The 15,114-nt window shown below is 52.9% G+C and overlaps 2 protein-coding genes across 4 annotated transcripts; one reads left to right on the top strand and one right to left on the bottom strand.

Annotated features, from left to right (window-relative positions):
• Positions 1-689: 689 nt before the first annotated feature.
• Positions 690-7,825, bottom strand: REM1 (RRAD and GEM like GTPase 1). Of its 3 annotated transcripts, none has more exons than XM_058685234.1 (6): positions 7,697-7,824; positions 6,268-6,674; positions 5,109-5,191; positions 4,322-4,399; positions 2,478-2,679; positions 690-1,293 (listed from the first exon to the last, which is right to left on the bottom strand). In XM_058685234.1, exons 2-6 carry the CDS (start codon positions 6,605-6,607, stop codon positions 1,025-1,027), a joined length of 972 nt encoding a protein of 323 aa, XP_058541217.1. In that variant the 5' UTR covers positions 6,608-6,674; positions 7,697-7,824; the 3' UTR covers positions 690-1,024. The 3 variants fall into 3 exon arrangements, with proteins under 3 accessions (XP_058541217.1, XP_058541218.1, XP_058541219.1); XM_058685236.1 differs by lacking the exon at positions 690-1,293 and adding an exon at positions 1,300-1,814 and having other exon boundaries at positions 7,697-7,825; XM_058685235.1 differs by lacking the exon at positions 4,322-4,399.
• A 173-nt stretch (positions 7,826-7,998) lies between these two features.
• DEFB124 (defensin beta 124) lies at positions 7,999-12,886 on the top strand. The gene is made up of 2 exons (XM_058685257.1): positions 7,999-10,479; positions 12,679-12,886. Exons 1-2 carry the CDS (start codon positions 10,422-10,424, stop codon positions 12,831-12,833), a joined length of 213 nt encoding a protein of 70 aa, XP_058541240.1. The 5' UTR covers positions 7,999-10,421; the 3' UTR covers positions 12,834-12,886.
• The last annotated feature ends 2,228 nt before the right edge of the window (positions 12,887-15,114 follow it).

Raw genomic sequence — 15,114 nt, 5'->3', positions numbered from 1 at the left:
TGAGTTGAACTAATCCTGGGGATTAATGGATGGGTTTCATGGAGGCAAGGATCCCCCTCCAGGTTAAGTCATATGCAAACTTGTGTTTGAAAGTCCCCTTCCCCAGGACTCTATAGCTCTTTGTCACATTCTCCAAGAGGACTGCAGAAAAGGGCACAAACCCTAGCCTGACAAGCCTGGATTGGAATTTTGACAAGTTCACTTATAGTAGCTAAATGATCTTGACCGCGGACCTTCACCGTCTATTGGTCTATTTTCCTAATTAGTAAACAGGGTTTGTGAAGATCAATTCCTAGTTGTGACAGCTTAGAACACAGCTCCTAGCAAACGATAGCTATTACATCGTGAGGATGAATGCTGAGATCCCTTCCAGATAAGATTTTATGAATCTACAATCTAAAAAATGGGTTTATGAGAAAATAGGAGGTCAGCACACTGAACTGTGGTTGTTTATGCTCCACGGGGTCTCCCTCGAAGATGGGGGAGGGGGCGCGAGGGGTGCCGCACAGGGGCCATGCCCAGTGGTTCGGAGAAGGGGAGAAGGGCCTGAACACACAATTGATCCAATGATTTGACTGACTGACCTTGACCCAAGTCAGCAGACTAACCCAATCTGCAACCAGTGTAGAGTGGGAGAGTGGGAGGTGGAGATGCCTGGAAGATTCCAAAAGAAGGGGTCTGGGCATGCAGACAGGACATCCTTCTGGTCTGGTTTATTGTGAGTTGGCCAGAGCCAAGGGACAAGGAAGATTTTTACAAAAAGACACGCACCGCGTAAAAAAACAAAACCAAAACCCTACTCTGTGCCCAACTTGAGGCTTCGGTCCCATAGTCTGTCCACCCCTTCCTGGAGCGGAGGGGGTCCCTGAAGCTGCAGCTCTGGGAGATGCTGCGGCCCTCGGGGCAGCGGACAGGCACAGCCCACTGTTCCGAGTCCAGGCAACTGCGTCGAGGACCCTCGGTGGCATCGGTGGAGCTCAGAATGCAGCCCAGTGTTCCGCCACCCCCAGGAGGCAGGGCGGCCTCAGAGCACCGCCAGGTTGTGGCAAGACTTCGAGCGGGCCTTGAGTGCCCGGCGGGCGCTGCGGGCTGTCAGCCGTGCCAGGAAGCGACGAGCCCGCTGACCCAGGCTGGCGCGCCGTCGGGGCGCGGGTGGCACCGGGGCCGAGCTGTCCCGGCGGCGCAAGCGCAGTTGGCGCACCACGCCCTCGAAGAGCTCGGCCACGTTGTGCTGCAGCGTGGCCGACGTCTCGATGAACTTGCAGTCGAACACCACCGCGCAGGCGCGGCCCTCTGAGGGGCGGGGTCAGACGGGCCGGGTGGAGGGGGACATAAAGGTAGGAAGAGGTGCGTTGAGTCTCAAGCTGAGTCACTTTTTTCTTTGTGCCCTAACTTGCGTTGGGTGCCAGGGGATTCCGAGGACAACGAGACCCGGCTCTGAGGAGTTAGTGCACAGGCTAGTGACTGATACTGATGCAAAGCGAGGCTGGGAAGGGTCTTGAATGCCAGGTAAAGGGTCTAAGCTGTGCATTAGAATTACCTGGGGGAGCTTGTTAAAATGCAGATTCCTGAAACCACCAGCCAAGAATCTGATTTGGGAGGTTTGAGATGAGACAGCATTTTCACAAAATCGCCTGGGGGTTTTGCTGCGGAATTTGGGGATGTTTGCTCACAAGGCATATATCGTCTTCCATCTCCAGGAAGCCACTGGGCTGGGAGACAGGGGCCTGGGTTCTAGCCCGCAGTGGCTGGTGACCCCGTGGAGCTGGCTTACCTTCTCTGGCTCTCAGTTTCCATATTTTTTAGATTTTGCCCTGTGAGGAAGGCCATTTTGAGATCTTTATGGGTCCCACATGTTATCACATGTATTGAAATTAATTCCCCATCCCACTTTAAATACAACTTATATATAACTAAGCGTTTTGGTTTGCAGTTGTTGGCTGTCACAATATGAAGTTTTGTAGATGATTAAAGCTTTGTGAAATTGGAATTTACAAATTTCTCACTGTATTTGTTTTGGAGCTCATATTTGTTTCAGGTCTCAGGTATAAGCCCCTGAAAAGATTGTAGGCAGTGGACCTATCCTGTCCGGTGGATAAAGTGTCTCTGATTAAGGGCATGGGGGAGCCAAAGGGGGAATTTTTACGCAAAGTAGTGACAAGCTCAGATCTGGTTTTGGAAAACTCTGGCAGCTGGCGAGGAGAACTGACTGAACGGGGAGAGAGAAGTAGGGTGGCTGGTCCAGACTAAGGTGGAGATGCCAGGATGGGGCAGAGGTTGTGGGCACGGGGGGAAGGGAACGTGGGGTTAAGGGAGGTGGGCCTCACAGGATTTGGGGGACTGGTTTCCGGAAGTGAGAGAGGAGGCGAGAACAGTTCCTAGCTTTCAGGCTGAGGCAAGTAGATGCAGGATGGGGCCGGGGTTAGGGTTAGCGGCAGAGAGAAAGCTGGAGGAGGAGGGTGGAGTAGATGGCTCACCTTCCACGGAGACTTCCCGGCAGCGTGCCAGGTCAGCCTTGTTGCCCACCAGGATGATGGGCACATGGTCGGCCTGATGCGTGCGCCGCAGCTGAATGCGGAGCTCAGAGGCACTCTCGAAGCTGCCTCTGTCTGCGATGGAATACACGATGACATAGGCGCTGCCCACCTGCAGGCATGAATCCTGGCTCCAGCTTTCATCCTGCAACAGAGGGACCCCTGGCCTGTCCTCAAACCGTAAGGTACCTACCTCTCCGCCAGAGGGGCGTCGCTGCGAAAGGTGGGGCTGGGATGGTCTGATGGGTGGACCGGGGCTGAGGCTTACAATCTAGACAGGTTTGAGGAACAAATTCTGCCGTTGTTCTCTGTATCGTCGCCGTGGGCAAACCACCAACCCTGCCTGAGCCCCAGTTTCTCTTTGCAAAATTGGGCTAGTGAACCCACCTGACTATATTTTCTCATTCCTGGATTCCTAGTGTGGGCTGGATACTGGAGACCAAAGATTTGTTTGGTTTCTCTTCCTGCTGAGAAGGGTTCAGCTCTTGTGTCTGGTTTCTGAGGAGGGCTCGGTCTTGCTAGACTGACAGCAAGGAGCCTGCTTAAGATTCCCTCCCTCCTTCCCTCCCCCCCCCCCCCAATAAATAAGTAAATAAATACTCAATCCAATGACACTGCTACTGTGGACCCTTTTTGGAAATTGCCTCGACCCTCCACCGTCACCAACTGGTTCAAACTGAACCAGTTTCCCCATTTTACTTGTAGGAAAACCAAGGGCCAGAGGAGAGAGAAAACGTTCTCAAGGCCATACAGCCAGCCAGCTGGGCACAGAATTCCAGTTCTAGTACTCCTCCCCCCGCCTGCCTCCCAAATGGGACTTCCAGGCTGATCCCTTTTCTTAATTCACTGGACTCTGCCCCATAGGATTTTCAACTGCATTCAAAAGTAGCCCCTCTCTCACCAGCCTGTGAGCTCCATAAGGCCAGGGGACGCATCTATCTTATACGCTGCTGGGTCTCCAGTGTCCTGGCCCCGTGATACATATCCCGCTAGTGTTTTTTAATGAATGGGTAAAGGGGTGAAACCCCAGCTGAAGGCTCAGAAGGTGGTGTTCCCAGTGGCGATGGAGAGGGACAGTCCTCGTGCAGAAGAGTACAGACTCGGAGGGCACCTGAGTGGCTCAGTTGGTTAAGCAGCTGAATCTTGATTTTGGTTCGGGTCATGATCTCACAGTTCGTGAGTTGGAGCCCCACATTGGGCTCTGCGCTGACAGCACGGAGCCTGCTTGGGATTCTCTCTCTCTCCACCCCTCCCCTGCTCTCTCACTCTCTCTCTCTCTCTCAAAAAAAAAACAAAAACAAAAACAAACAAACAAAAAAAAACTTAAAAAAAAAAGAATACAGGATCAGAGTCTTATAGATCTGGGTTTGAATTCCACTTGCTCTCTGACAACTTTGGACCCATTACTGAACCTCTCTGAGCTTTGGTTTACTCATCAGTAGAATGGGAATCAGAATACTCACTCACAGATTTTGCTTTGCCTGAACATCATAATATATATACAGAGCTTAGCACAGGGGCTGACACTTGGGAAAAGGGTGGGCTTCCACCCAGCTGCATAAATGCCAGCTGCAGTTAGGAAGACTGTCATCATCCTCATCACGCTCATTTGGACTTGGGTGTTCTTTTATTCTGCCGGAAAAGAATTGGCCACTTAGCTCCTTTGTCCCCATCCTTTCTGCCTATCGCTAGGGCTGTCAGCCATTCTGGCCAATCACCCAACCCTCCTAAGCCCCACCCCATGGGCGAGGCCTCTCTGCATGTTAGGGGCGGGGCCTACCCCTTACTGAGATAGGCTCCCGGTGATGTTTACATCCTTCTCTCTGGTTGTATTTCTTCAAAGTTCTACAGTGAGCATGTATTATCTGTATAGCAAGAAAAAAGAAAACTCCGACAAGGTGAGACAAGCATAACAGGGACATATCCCTGTCTGCTTTCTTCCCGCTCTGGAAGGGGGTAGGGAAGGACTTCCCTTGGCTTCTTTCTTTACTAGCTACCAAGTTACGAGTCATTAGAAGGATCGTTATTTACATCTCTTCACCTATTTTCAGCATTGTCTCATGCTGCACACCGCTTGCTCACCACTGTGAAATTGCATAAGAACTTAAAAAAACCAGCTGGTAAGGAAGGCAGGAACGATCAACCCATCTATCAGTTGAGAAAACTGAAGCTCAGGGTGACTGGTGAGTCACCTGCACAAAGCCACACAAGAGAAAGGGGGTCGTTTACCCTCAGACATTTTGGTGCTAAATGCAGTGTTCCTCCTTCTGCACAGTGTGTGGGGGGTAGTGTGTGGGATGAGGGTCCTGAGGACAAGGTGGGGGGCGGCAGGGGGAGAAGCACATCCTGGGACGGCTGTAGAGGGCATCAATGGAGTGAGAAAGGACTCACGGTCACGAGGTTCTTCAGTCTTTGGTTCCAAAGGCTGCTTGGGAGTTGTTGGCCTTGGGGGTTGCCGAGGATGGCCTCTGCCATGTCCCTGTTGTGTAGTGTCCGAGGAGGGGACAGGGGTCTGGTCCTAGGCTCAGCACCTCCTCCCCCCCCCCCCCCCAAGTCCTGCCTGCTGTGCCATACCCGTTTCTCAGCCTCCCAGGTGTCCATGACCACCAGCGTGGTATCCTCTCCATCCACCGTGAGGGTCCTCTCGTACACATCTTCTGCAACCAAGGGAAGAGCCAGATCTCAGGGAGGAGGAGCAGGCCTGGGGAGGGTGTGGCCTCCCCTAGTCCCCTTTCTGATCACAGCGCCCCCTCCACTTGTGTTGGAAGTGCTCCCGCACTTGCTTGATGTCTTGTCTCTCCTGACAGGTCAGGAAGCTCCATGAGGAGCCCATGTCTCCCCAGCTGCCAGCAAGATAGCTGACACATAGTAGGTGCTGAAAAAACTTTTGCTACTTTGGTTGGTTGTTGGTTGATGCGTGTGGGATGGTGGGGTTAAAGTTGGCTGGGAATTCTCTCATTCCTGTTCTGTCCCTGGCTTAGTGCATGCTTCAGGCAGGTCGTATGAACCCTCTTTGGGCCTCAATCTCCACATTGGTCACGCCTACAGGTACACGTATGTACATGCCTCATATGGGTTCTCACACTCAGAGGGGTCAAGGCTAGAGAAGGGGCCTGGCCAGAGTGTCCCCACTTTCTCTTTGCTTTTAACCAACCTCCCTCTCCACTCATCCTGTGGACTCTCAGCTAGTCCTGTAAGGACCCCTCTTCATTTCCTCTGTCCTGTCCCTTCTCCCCTCATCCTGGGGCCCCTGGCTCTCTCTGCTCACTGCATCACTTGAGGATAAGGGAACCTGGGAAGTCTCCATGTGGGTCAAGATCTTAATTTTGCTGCTGGTCATGGTGGGCGTGGATGGTTGTCTGTGGAGGTAGGAGGATCTGAGAGGTGGAAGTTGGGGCTGGGAGTTTCTGAGCTGGCTGGAAGCCTACTTATTTCTTTCCCTTTGAGACTCACGGAGCTCAGAATTGCTTCCCTTATGACATGGAAATTAATCATCCCTGAGAAACTGGCAAAATTCTCACAATTCAACAAATTTCCCTCCTCTAGACCATTGTGTGGGCTGTGCCCTGCACAACTGTCAGGGGGCATCATTCACTTCACAGTCTATGTGAATGATGCCCTTTAGAGTTGAGCAGTGTGTGAGTTGCACAACTGTTCTTGGCAGCCTTGTGCCCCTGACTACAGGGCTTTTACTCCTGTGGCCACAACCCAGCCCAGCCCACAGAGTCCCTACCTCCAAGCTGTTCATGGAGGTCTCGCTCTTGCTTCCCTGCAAAGAGGCTGGCCAGGCTGGTCTTCCCTACGCCAGGATCTCCAAGCAGTACCACGCGGTAGAGGGCCTCCCAGGAGCCTTCAGAGTCGCTGGATTCAGAGGACCAACCATTGGGGGCAGGTGAAGGTTGCCGGGGGGGAGGATTGAGGGAGGCTGACTGGCCCAGCCGGGGATGCTGGGATTTTGTGGAAGGTGCTGTACACAGGAGGCCAGGTTGGTGGCCCCGGGCGGACAAGGGCAGTGGAGTGCTGGCTCGCCGACGCAGGGGGGTCTTTGCTTCTTGCTGGGTGTTTAGTGTCATCCTTGGGTGGGAGGGGCTTTGCTCCTTCCTTCCTTCCTTCCTTCCTTCCTTCCTTCCTTCCTTCCCTCTGTGAGCAAGAAGCAGGAATGGGCAGTGAGCCAGGTGCTGTCACCCCCTTCTGCAGGGTCCAGATGAGCTTCTGAGATGACTTCCTCCCAAACCTTCTCCTGTTCAAATGACAGGAGGAGGCACCTCAGCTCTTTGGGGTGGGGGCTTCCTGGCTTCAGGGCCAGAGTAAGCCTAGAGCGGGCTGGGAGGGGTGAGCGTGCAGGCTGTGAGCACACACATGCACACCCAGAGGTCACTTCCTATGCCTTGAGGATGACCGAATACCCCAGGACACACAGGCAGAGACAGGCAGAGGGGGAGCAGGGAGGTGGGATCCATACAAGCATGCACACACCCTGTCCACAGACGTGTCCCTCCCATTCGGAACATGGGACCTACGTTCTGAAAGGCACCTGAATTGCCCCGGCCCTCCCCTACCCCACAGCTCACTTCCCCAAGGTTCAGATCGGGGTTGGGGGATACGGAGGAGGGTTGAGGGCCCCTGGGGGGTTCACTTCCGCTGAGGGCTAAGAGGCAGCACGGGGTGGGTTGGTATTCCGAAGGGCGATGGGAATCTGGGGGTTCCCTGGGCTGTAACTCGAGAGCCCTGGTGCCATGGGAACGGCGTGTCCGGCCCGCCCCCTACGTGAAAAATTCAGGAGATGCTGGCGCGACAGCCTCCAGCGGCTGCTGGGGGGCAGGGGTTGCGAGGCAGCCGGGCCCCAGGTTTGGTGACAGGACAGGGTCCTGGCAGGGGGCGGGGAGGAGACCTCCAGGGCCCTGGGGCGCATGTGCCATTCCCGGGGTCTGAGTCCAGGCCTCCCCCGCCCAGGGTCCTGGATGTAAGTCCCCTGATCCCGGGAGGGTTCCTTGTCCGAGGCTATCCAACCCTCCGGGCCCCAGGTCGGAGGACCCTCACCCCGGGGACGCGGGTTCGAGGCCTCCCTCGCCCCTGCCTGCGCCGCAGAGCCCCCCGTGCAGGCGCCTGGCGAACTCCGCTCCAACTTGACTAAGTTGGCGGCGGGCTGCGCGGGCGTTTACCTCGCTTGAGGAGGGGTCCAGGGTCCCCGGCCGCCGCGGCTGCCGGGTGCTCCAGGCTGCACCACCGCCTCGGCGCGCAGCCCCTCGGGCCAGTCCCGCCCCGCCGCCCGGGCCGGGGGAGGAGCCGAGACCCCGCCCCGTCCAGCCCCGCCCCATCAGGGCAGCCCCGGGGTCCCCGCCCCGAGGCCTCGGTCGCGGAACGACTTTTCACCGAGCTCAGTTGACCCACTGCCCCAAGTCCTTCGCCTGGGGTGGTAGTGGCGGTGTCAGGGTTGGGGGGTTGGGCAGCGAGAGAGGAAAGATGGGGTTTCTGAATTCCTGGGTCTGGATCCTCTTCTGCATTCACGCCAGCAACCGGGTGCACCAACTTTATTTCGCCCCGGCAGAAACCACCTGCGGAACTGGTTGAATGTTGATTCCCAGGGCCCACCCTCCAAGAGAGGCGGATTCAGCGGTTCTGGGAGAGGGGTTTGGGAATCTGCATTTCAAACAAATGCCCAAAGTGACCTTTGTGCTGAGTTCATGGGCCCCCACTTTGAGAAACTCTCCTCTGGATGGTGAATGAATTTTGGAGGTGGGTCCAGGGGAAGAGGGAGCTTAGGTCTGCGCTGAAGACTTCTGATACCTGATTTTGGCATCCCATTCATTCATTCACCAAATTCTGGGTTAAGCACTCTTTATGCAGGGGTCTGTCCCGTGTCTGGAAGAATGGCTGCCCCCTCTTTGATGAATATTTACTGAGCATTTGGGCTGTGGCTAGTATGATTTGAGCACTTTGCCTAGATTATTAGCTCATTTAATCCCGACACAACACTGAAAGGATATTTAACTGAAGCTTACCTGGCCCCGGGACTCAGGTTTCTGCCTCGCAACCCACTGTCCCTTTCTTTCACCGCCGTCGCTTAGAAAAAAAAAAAAAAATCTTCCTAAGCACTTGAAGGAGAGAGACACTGTGATGCTGGTAGAGTAGAGCTGTTGGCTATAGGGAACTGGTGATTTGGGCCATCCAGGGGGCTAGGATCCAGGCTCTTTGGGCAGGGTGCTTCCTTTGAGATCATGAGGGACTGGGGAGGGCAGGTTTGTGTGTGGGGCCATGCAGACCAGGCTGTACTTGTGGGTGGAGCTCATTGTCATGGCTGAGGGGGTCCAGGTGTCCAGCTCAGGGCAACTCCCACAGCAGCCTGTAGATTAGCTCAGCCCCGCAGGGCTCTGGGCAGACGCTGAGCCCCCTCATGTCTGTGCTCTGTGCTCTGGCCTTCTGAGAGTCCCTTTTCCTACCTACAAGATGGGCTGTGACTGATGTCATGTCGCACATTGTCTGGGAGTGAGGCAACTTGGTTTCCAGTCCCAGCTCTGTGGCTCAATTGCTGTACGGCCTTGAGCAACACACCTCCTTTCTTGAGGTTTCAGTTTCTTTATTTCACAGTGATATCTGGACAGGTTACACAACGCTTACAGCCTGAGCTTGGCATTCAAGGCCCCTCGTGCTCTGGCTCCTATCCTCTGCAGGGCCGTTTCCAGTCTCTCCTCCTAATGAACCCTTCTCTGGCCATGCCCCACTCTTTCAGGTACATTCTGTTCCTTCTGCCTGGAATTCTGTTTCTGCTATTCCTCTCTCAAGAGGCAACTCAGATACCCGGGTAGGACACTGTTCTAAGCTATTTGCACATATGGTCCCAGTGGTCCTCAAATTTTAGCTGTGCATTAGAATCATTTGGAGGCTTGTTAAACCACAGCTTGCTGGGACCTGCACCCAGAGCTTTTGATGCAGCAGGTTTGGGCAGAGCGTGAGGATTTGCATTTCTTTTCTTTTTTTTTTTTTTTAGAAATGTTTTTATTTGTTTTTGAGACAGAGAGAGACAGAGCGTGAGCGGGGGAGGGGCAGAGAGAGAGGGAGACACAGAATCCGAAGCGGGCTCCAGGCTCTGAGCTGTCAGCACAGAGCCCGACGCGGGGCTCGAACTCATGGAGTGTGAGATCATTGGAGTGTGAGATCATGACCTGAGCTGAAGTTGGCCACTCAACCGACTGAGCCACCCAGGTACCCCAAGGATTTGCATTTCTAACAAGCCCCAGGTACTGCTGCTGTATGCTGGTGTGGGTATCACACTTCGAGAACTGTTGTACTATTTTGTTTAATCCTCTAAATGAGCTAGGTAGCCATTCGTCTCTGTGAGGTAAGTACTGTTACTCTTTCCATTTTCCAAGTGGTCTAAATACATGCTTGTTTGAATGGGTTAGTGAGTTCTGGCCCCCTCTCCTTGGCATCAGGAAGGGAAATGTCCGTGTATTTAGCCTTGCACGGGGGGGCCTGTCATCATTTCCTTGACGACCGCCTGAGGCTCAGAGAGGTTACATGATTTGTCCAAGGTAGCACAGCGATTAGAGGGAGACGCTGGCTTGAACCAGGTTTCTCTGAAGCCCCACCTTTCCCCACCCTCTCAGGTGGAGAGGATGTCTAGTTTCTGACCTCAGACATCGCTTCAGGAAATCCTGTCCGTAGCTTCAGAGCTCAGTAATCTCCGGCAGGTATGGCTGACCAGTTTCCCACATAGCTGGCTGAGATCCAGTTATATTCTCAGGACCACAGAGCCCCGGCCTCCCACTTAGGTCTCCTGCTGCCCACGCTCCTGCCTTGATCTGCAGCCTGATAAAGGCTGGGCCGCAGGCAGCAGGGCTCAGTAAGCCTGGCTCCTTTGGTGGCCTCCCCAGAAGCCCTGTGGCCATGACGCAGCTGCTTCTGCTGATTGTGGCCCTCCTGGTCCTGGGTCATGTGCCACCAGGTAACATCACCTGTGTGTGTGTGTGTGTGTGTGCACAGAAATGAGGGAGAGCCTCCCAGATTCTGGGGGACAGAGGAGGCCTAGACCAGCGATTGAGTTCTGGCCCCCCCCCACTGAGTTGCTGGGCACCTTAGGGCAACTTTCTAAATCAGTCTGCACCTCAGTTTCCTAATCTTTAAAATGGGACTCACTCGACAAATATGTATTTGAAAAACATTTATTGTGTCCCAGCACTATGACAACCGCTGGGAGAGGAAAAAAACGTCCTTGCTTTCATGGGGCTGATAATTTTAGATAGAAAAGAACCAAATAAACACATCCTGTGTCAGGCGGTGGTAAGTGCTAAGCAGAATAGAAGCAGGACAAGGGGTTAGGGAGGTGTGTGCACGTTGGGGAGGATGGGAGAGCTGATGGGGAGGGTCACGGGAGGCCCCGCGTGGTTGGTTGTTTTTGTTTTTTGAAAAACTTGAAATTTACATGAAAGTAGAGAGACCAACGCAAGAAACAAGGTGAGTTAACGATAAAACCATTTTATTATGGAAAAATGTAAACGTATGCAAAAATAGAGACTAATGTAATGACGTAAGTTTTCAAAAGAAACCTTATTTTAGAAAATGCCAAACACAAATAAAAGATAGTGTAAAAACCCTCTGTGTATCATCACCCAACCTCAGCAATTTATTTTTCTTTATTTGTTTTTTAATGTTTACTTATTTTTGAGAGAGAGAGAGAGAGCGAGAGGGCAGGGGAGGGGCAGAGAGAGAGGGAGACACAGAATCCGAAGCAGGCTCCAGGCTCTGAGCTGTCAGCACAGAGCCTGACGCGGGGCTCGAACTCACAGACCGCGAGATCATGACCCGAGCCGAAGTCGGACACTTAACCGACTGAGCCACCCAGACGCCCCTTTAACGATTTTGTATATAAGGTCGGCTTGAGCGGAGATCTGACTACAGTGAGAATATAAAGAAGATCTTTACAAGCAGCAGGAGGCAGAAGAATGACAGGGGTGTCTGGAGAGCAGTGAGGGGGCCAGCGTGGCTGGAGTGGGGGGGTACCAGGAGAGAAGTGGAGCAAGGGTGGCGGGGAATACAGACCATGTAGGAGGAAAGAGCACCTCTGGGTCTCAGGGTCGCTGGAAGGTCAAGATGTGATGATGTGTCAAGAGTAGTTGCAGGAGCCGCCCTCACCTGGGAGTCAGGGTCTCGGGTTCCTGTTCCAGACCCACCACTTACTGGCTGGGAAAATTTGGGTGAGTCCCTTTCTTGGTCCATAAAATGAGAGGGTTGGCCTCCAATGAGTCCTGGTTGCCCCCCTTCCCTCCCCCCCCCCCGCCAGAAGCTGTCATTCTGATAATCTCCCATCTCCCTTTCCATTTATTGAGTATTTACTGTGTGCCAGGCACTGTGCTAAAATGATTAAATCCCCTATAACTGCCCCCCTGAAAGGGAGTTATACAGCTGAGGAACCTGAGGCCTCCTAGAGGACCTTAGAGGGGGCACAGGACGCATTCCTCCAAAGCCCTACCTTTTCCATAGCCCATGGGTAGAAATTCCTCCACTAACATTAAATGGATCCATATGTGTGAGGCAGTTTATGCTATGGTTATAAGCAGACTCTAGAGCCTTATTACCTGGGTTTGAATCTTGGCCCTGCTCCTTAATGACTCTCTAAACTTGGGCAAGGTTGTTAATCTTTCTGTGCCTCAGTTTCCTTACCCTGTATCACAGGGATCATAATAAGACCAACCATAATTGTACAGTATTGTCATGAAAAGCGCTTAGAGTGTACCTGGGGTGTGGGTTAACCTGGACAAGAAATTAGTTTCTAACTTGTAACCAGTGGTCTAACTTGTGATCTGTAGGCTAACCTGGACTGAAATCTGTGGGCTCATTTGTAACTGGTTGTCTCATCCGTGACTAGTGGTCTGGTCTGTTGCCTCTAGTCTAACCTGTGGTTAGAGTTCATGTCCTGTGGCCTCAGTTATGACCTGTGGGATGTCGTATGACCAGTCACCTAACACAACGACCAGAGAGCTAAACGGTGACTTGTGATCTCACCTGGGTCCTGTGGCCTAACTTGTGGACAGTGGTCTGATCTGTGACCTGTGGCCTAACCCTTGATCTATGGTCAAATCTGTGAACAGTGGTCTAACCTGCAACCCATGGGCTGCTCTGTAACCTGTGGTCTTCCTCTGCATAGGGAGAAGTGAATTCAAGCGGTGCTGGAAAGGCCAAGGGGCCTGCCGAACTTACTGTACGAGGCATGAAACCTACATGCACATGTGCCCAGATGCCTCCCTGTGCTGTGTCGCCTATGGAATCAGGCCTCTGCCCTCTAAGACTGAATCTGTGTAGCTGGTTCTGGGCTGAAACCCTTGCTCTCCAATAAACACCTGCTGCTGCCCGTCTCCTCTTGCTTGCTCACCACCCTGCCACCCTCGTGCTGGGGATGTGGGGGTGGGCGAGGTCCCGTATGGGAGGGATAGAGGGTTGGTTGGTGGAGGGAGGGGAGGTGCCCGGGGAGAGTGGGTATTAATGACTGTTGTAAATGGTTCCGGTCCTGCCTGTATCCCTTCCACTCTGTCCAACTCGGGAAAGATTACTCAATCTCCGTAAGCCTCCTGGGTCTCCTCATCCGTGAAATGGGGATAAATTATAATATCATGAGATTTGGAATTTATAGAAGGAATGCAAAAAAAAAGTAGAGTTAACAGTAATAATGTCAGCTAATAATAATAATGAGTTAATTATAGTAAGGATTAATAATGGTAGAGTTAATACACTTTGGCATTCACAGTGAGATGGTGCATTTGGCTTGAAAGGCAGGCCCCCCGAGAGAGCAAAAGAATTTTTCTACGTTCCTTGATCTCCTATTTTAGCACCTCAAGGGCCTGCCCAGGTGAAAAAGACCACGGATTTTATGAAAGCAGTTTTTGCATACACAGGGGAAGCTGAGCGAGGAGAAGTCAACCTCGGCCAGGCCCGGGGATCGGTGAGCACGGAAGGCAGGTAGAAAACAGGAGCAGAGGCAGGGCGGTGGTCCAGCAGACTTCGCCCTGCATCAGGATTGCCTCTGGCTGAAAAAACAGAGAGCTCAACTTGCATGGGCTTATCTGCCGTTAGGCAGCAACCACATCAGGGCAAGCATCTTGGGATCCTCTCTGGTCACATAAGGCTACCAAAACTTGAGGCACAACATCCTTGTTTAAAGCAGGAAGCAGGGTTGGATTGGGCTAGTTTCTCATCTTTACCAGGAGAGCAAAAACTGTCTCTGGTCCCCCTCTCCAGCAGACTTCTGCTTCCTTCTCATGAGCCAGACCTGGGTCACATGGCTACTCCTGGTGTAAGGGAGGCTGGGATTTGAGTGCTTCAGCCTCTATAGTAGACGTCCTGGGGGTGGGGAAAGGAAAATGGGAATGACCCCCAGTGGTGGACCCACCTTCCCCTGGGGCAGAGCCCGGAAAGGGCAGGCACGTTCAATAAATTGAGGGAACGCCAGTGACAGAGGGGGGCTCTTATCCACTGTCCTTTGACACTTTCCAGAGAAGTTCAGGTAGTCTTGGAGTAAGGAAAGGACCCTGCTTGCCCTGGCCAAGAACAGTGGTGACATCCAGAATACTTAATGTCATCAGGAGGGATGCTGAGCCTCAGGGCTGGAGCAGTCTTGGAGACTACCTGCCATGTTAACCCTTTAGTTTCTGGTATGACAGGGACCTGGGAATGTGCCAGAGGCAGCTGGAGCAGAGGAGGGGATACTGAAGGGTCTTGGGCAACAGCTCTTTAGCAACCAGGAGGGAAGCACTGAATTATTTTAATAGCAAAGCCTACCACCTGAGTATCAGTCCTGCGTCTGTAGCCCCTTAGTTTCTGGGTGATCTAGACATTGAACCGATGGCCAGGGACCTGTTTTAGGACCCAATGTGGTAGGGACGAGGTGGGCCTGGTGTCAGCCTAGAAAGAGAACAAGAACCCCGGAGCTGGCCACAGAACCACAGAGAGCTACTGTGAGGCGACATTAGCCAGTATGATGAGTCAGTGGGAGGCCAGACCAGTTCACCAGCAACCAGCTGTAGCTGGAAAGCCAGTGGATGCTTTCCGTGACATCCAGATCCCAGCAGATGCCCGCCGGCCCCCGACCACTGAATCTCCTCACCCTTAGCCCAACCGTCATATATGGAAGGAGCAGGGGAGGAAAGGAGGAATCTGAGAATTACACCGGAGAGACTGAGTCTCTCGAATTCAAGAAACCTCAAGAGACTATTTAACTTGTTGAATGAGACCAAGTTTTAAACTGGGTTGAGCTAAATTTAGTTCCCCACTCTGACCCCTCCCCTCTCCGTTGTTCTACAAAGTAAAGAAGCTATGTTGGTTGTTTTTTGGGTTTTTTTGTTTTTTTTTTTCTTTGCACAGTCCCAGACACGGTGTGAGGGAATTTATGACCTTGTTGCAGTGTAGACGGCGATGATTTGGGGGAGTGAGGAGTCAGACAGATTCAAGTTCATACCCCAGCTCTGTCACGGACAGGCCACGGGGGCCATGTGATCAGGGCAGGTCACTTCCTGTGTCTGATGTCAGAATTCTTCTCTGCAAAATGGGCATAATCACTCTTAAGGGGGCGGCTGGTAGGGGGGTTCAG

The sequence above is a fragment of the Neofelis nebulosa genome, chromosome 9 (genome assembly GCF_028018385.1).
Source record: "Neofelis nebulosa isolate mNeoNeb1 chromosome 9, mNeoNeb1.pri, whole genome shotgun sequence".
In the NCBI taxonomy this organism is placed as follows: domain Eukaryota; kingdom Metazoa; phylum Chordata; class Mammalia; order Carnivora; family Felidae; genus Neofelis; species Neofelis nebulosa.
This window is presented reverse-complemented; position numbering and strand designations above follow the sequence as displayed.

Excerpts from the sequence above, each read along its gene's own strand:
- REM1 (XM_058685234.1), bottom strand. The coding sequence starts at position 6,607 with ATGACACTAAACACCCAGCAAGAAGCAAAGACCCCCCTGCGTCGGCGA. Across the intron at positions 5,192-6,267 it reads CCTCCATGAACAGCTTGGAG|AAGATGTGTACGAGAGGACC; the intron begins GTAGGGACTCTG and ends CCTTGGTTGCAG. Across the intron at positions 2,680-4,321 it reads ATCACCGGGAGCCTATCTCA|GATGAAAGCTGGAGCCAGGA; the intron begins GTAAGGGGTAGG and ends CCTCTGTTGCAG.
- DEFB124 (XM_058685257.1), top strand. The coding sequence starts at position 10,422 with ATGACGCAGCTGCTTCTGCTGATTGTGGCCCTCCTGGTCCTGGGTCAT. Across the intron at positions 10,480-12,678 it reads CCTGGGTCATGTGCCACCAG|GGAGAAGTGAATTCAAGCGG; the intron begins GTAACATCACCT and ends TCCTCTGCATAG.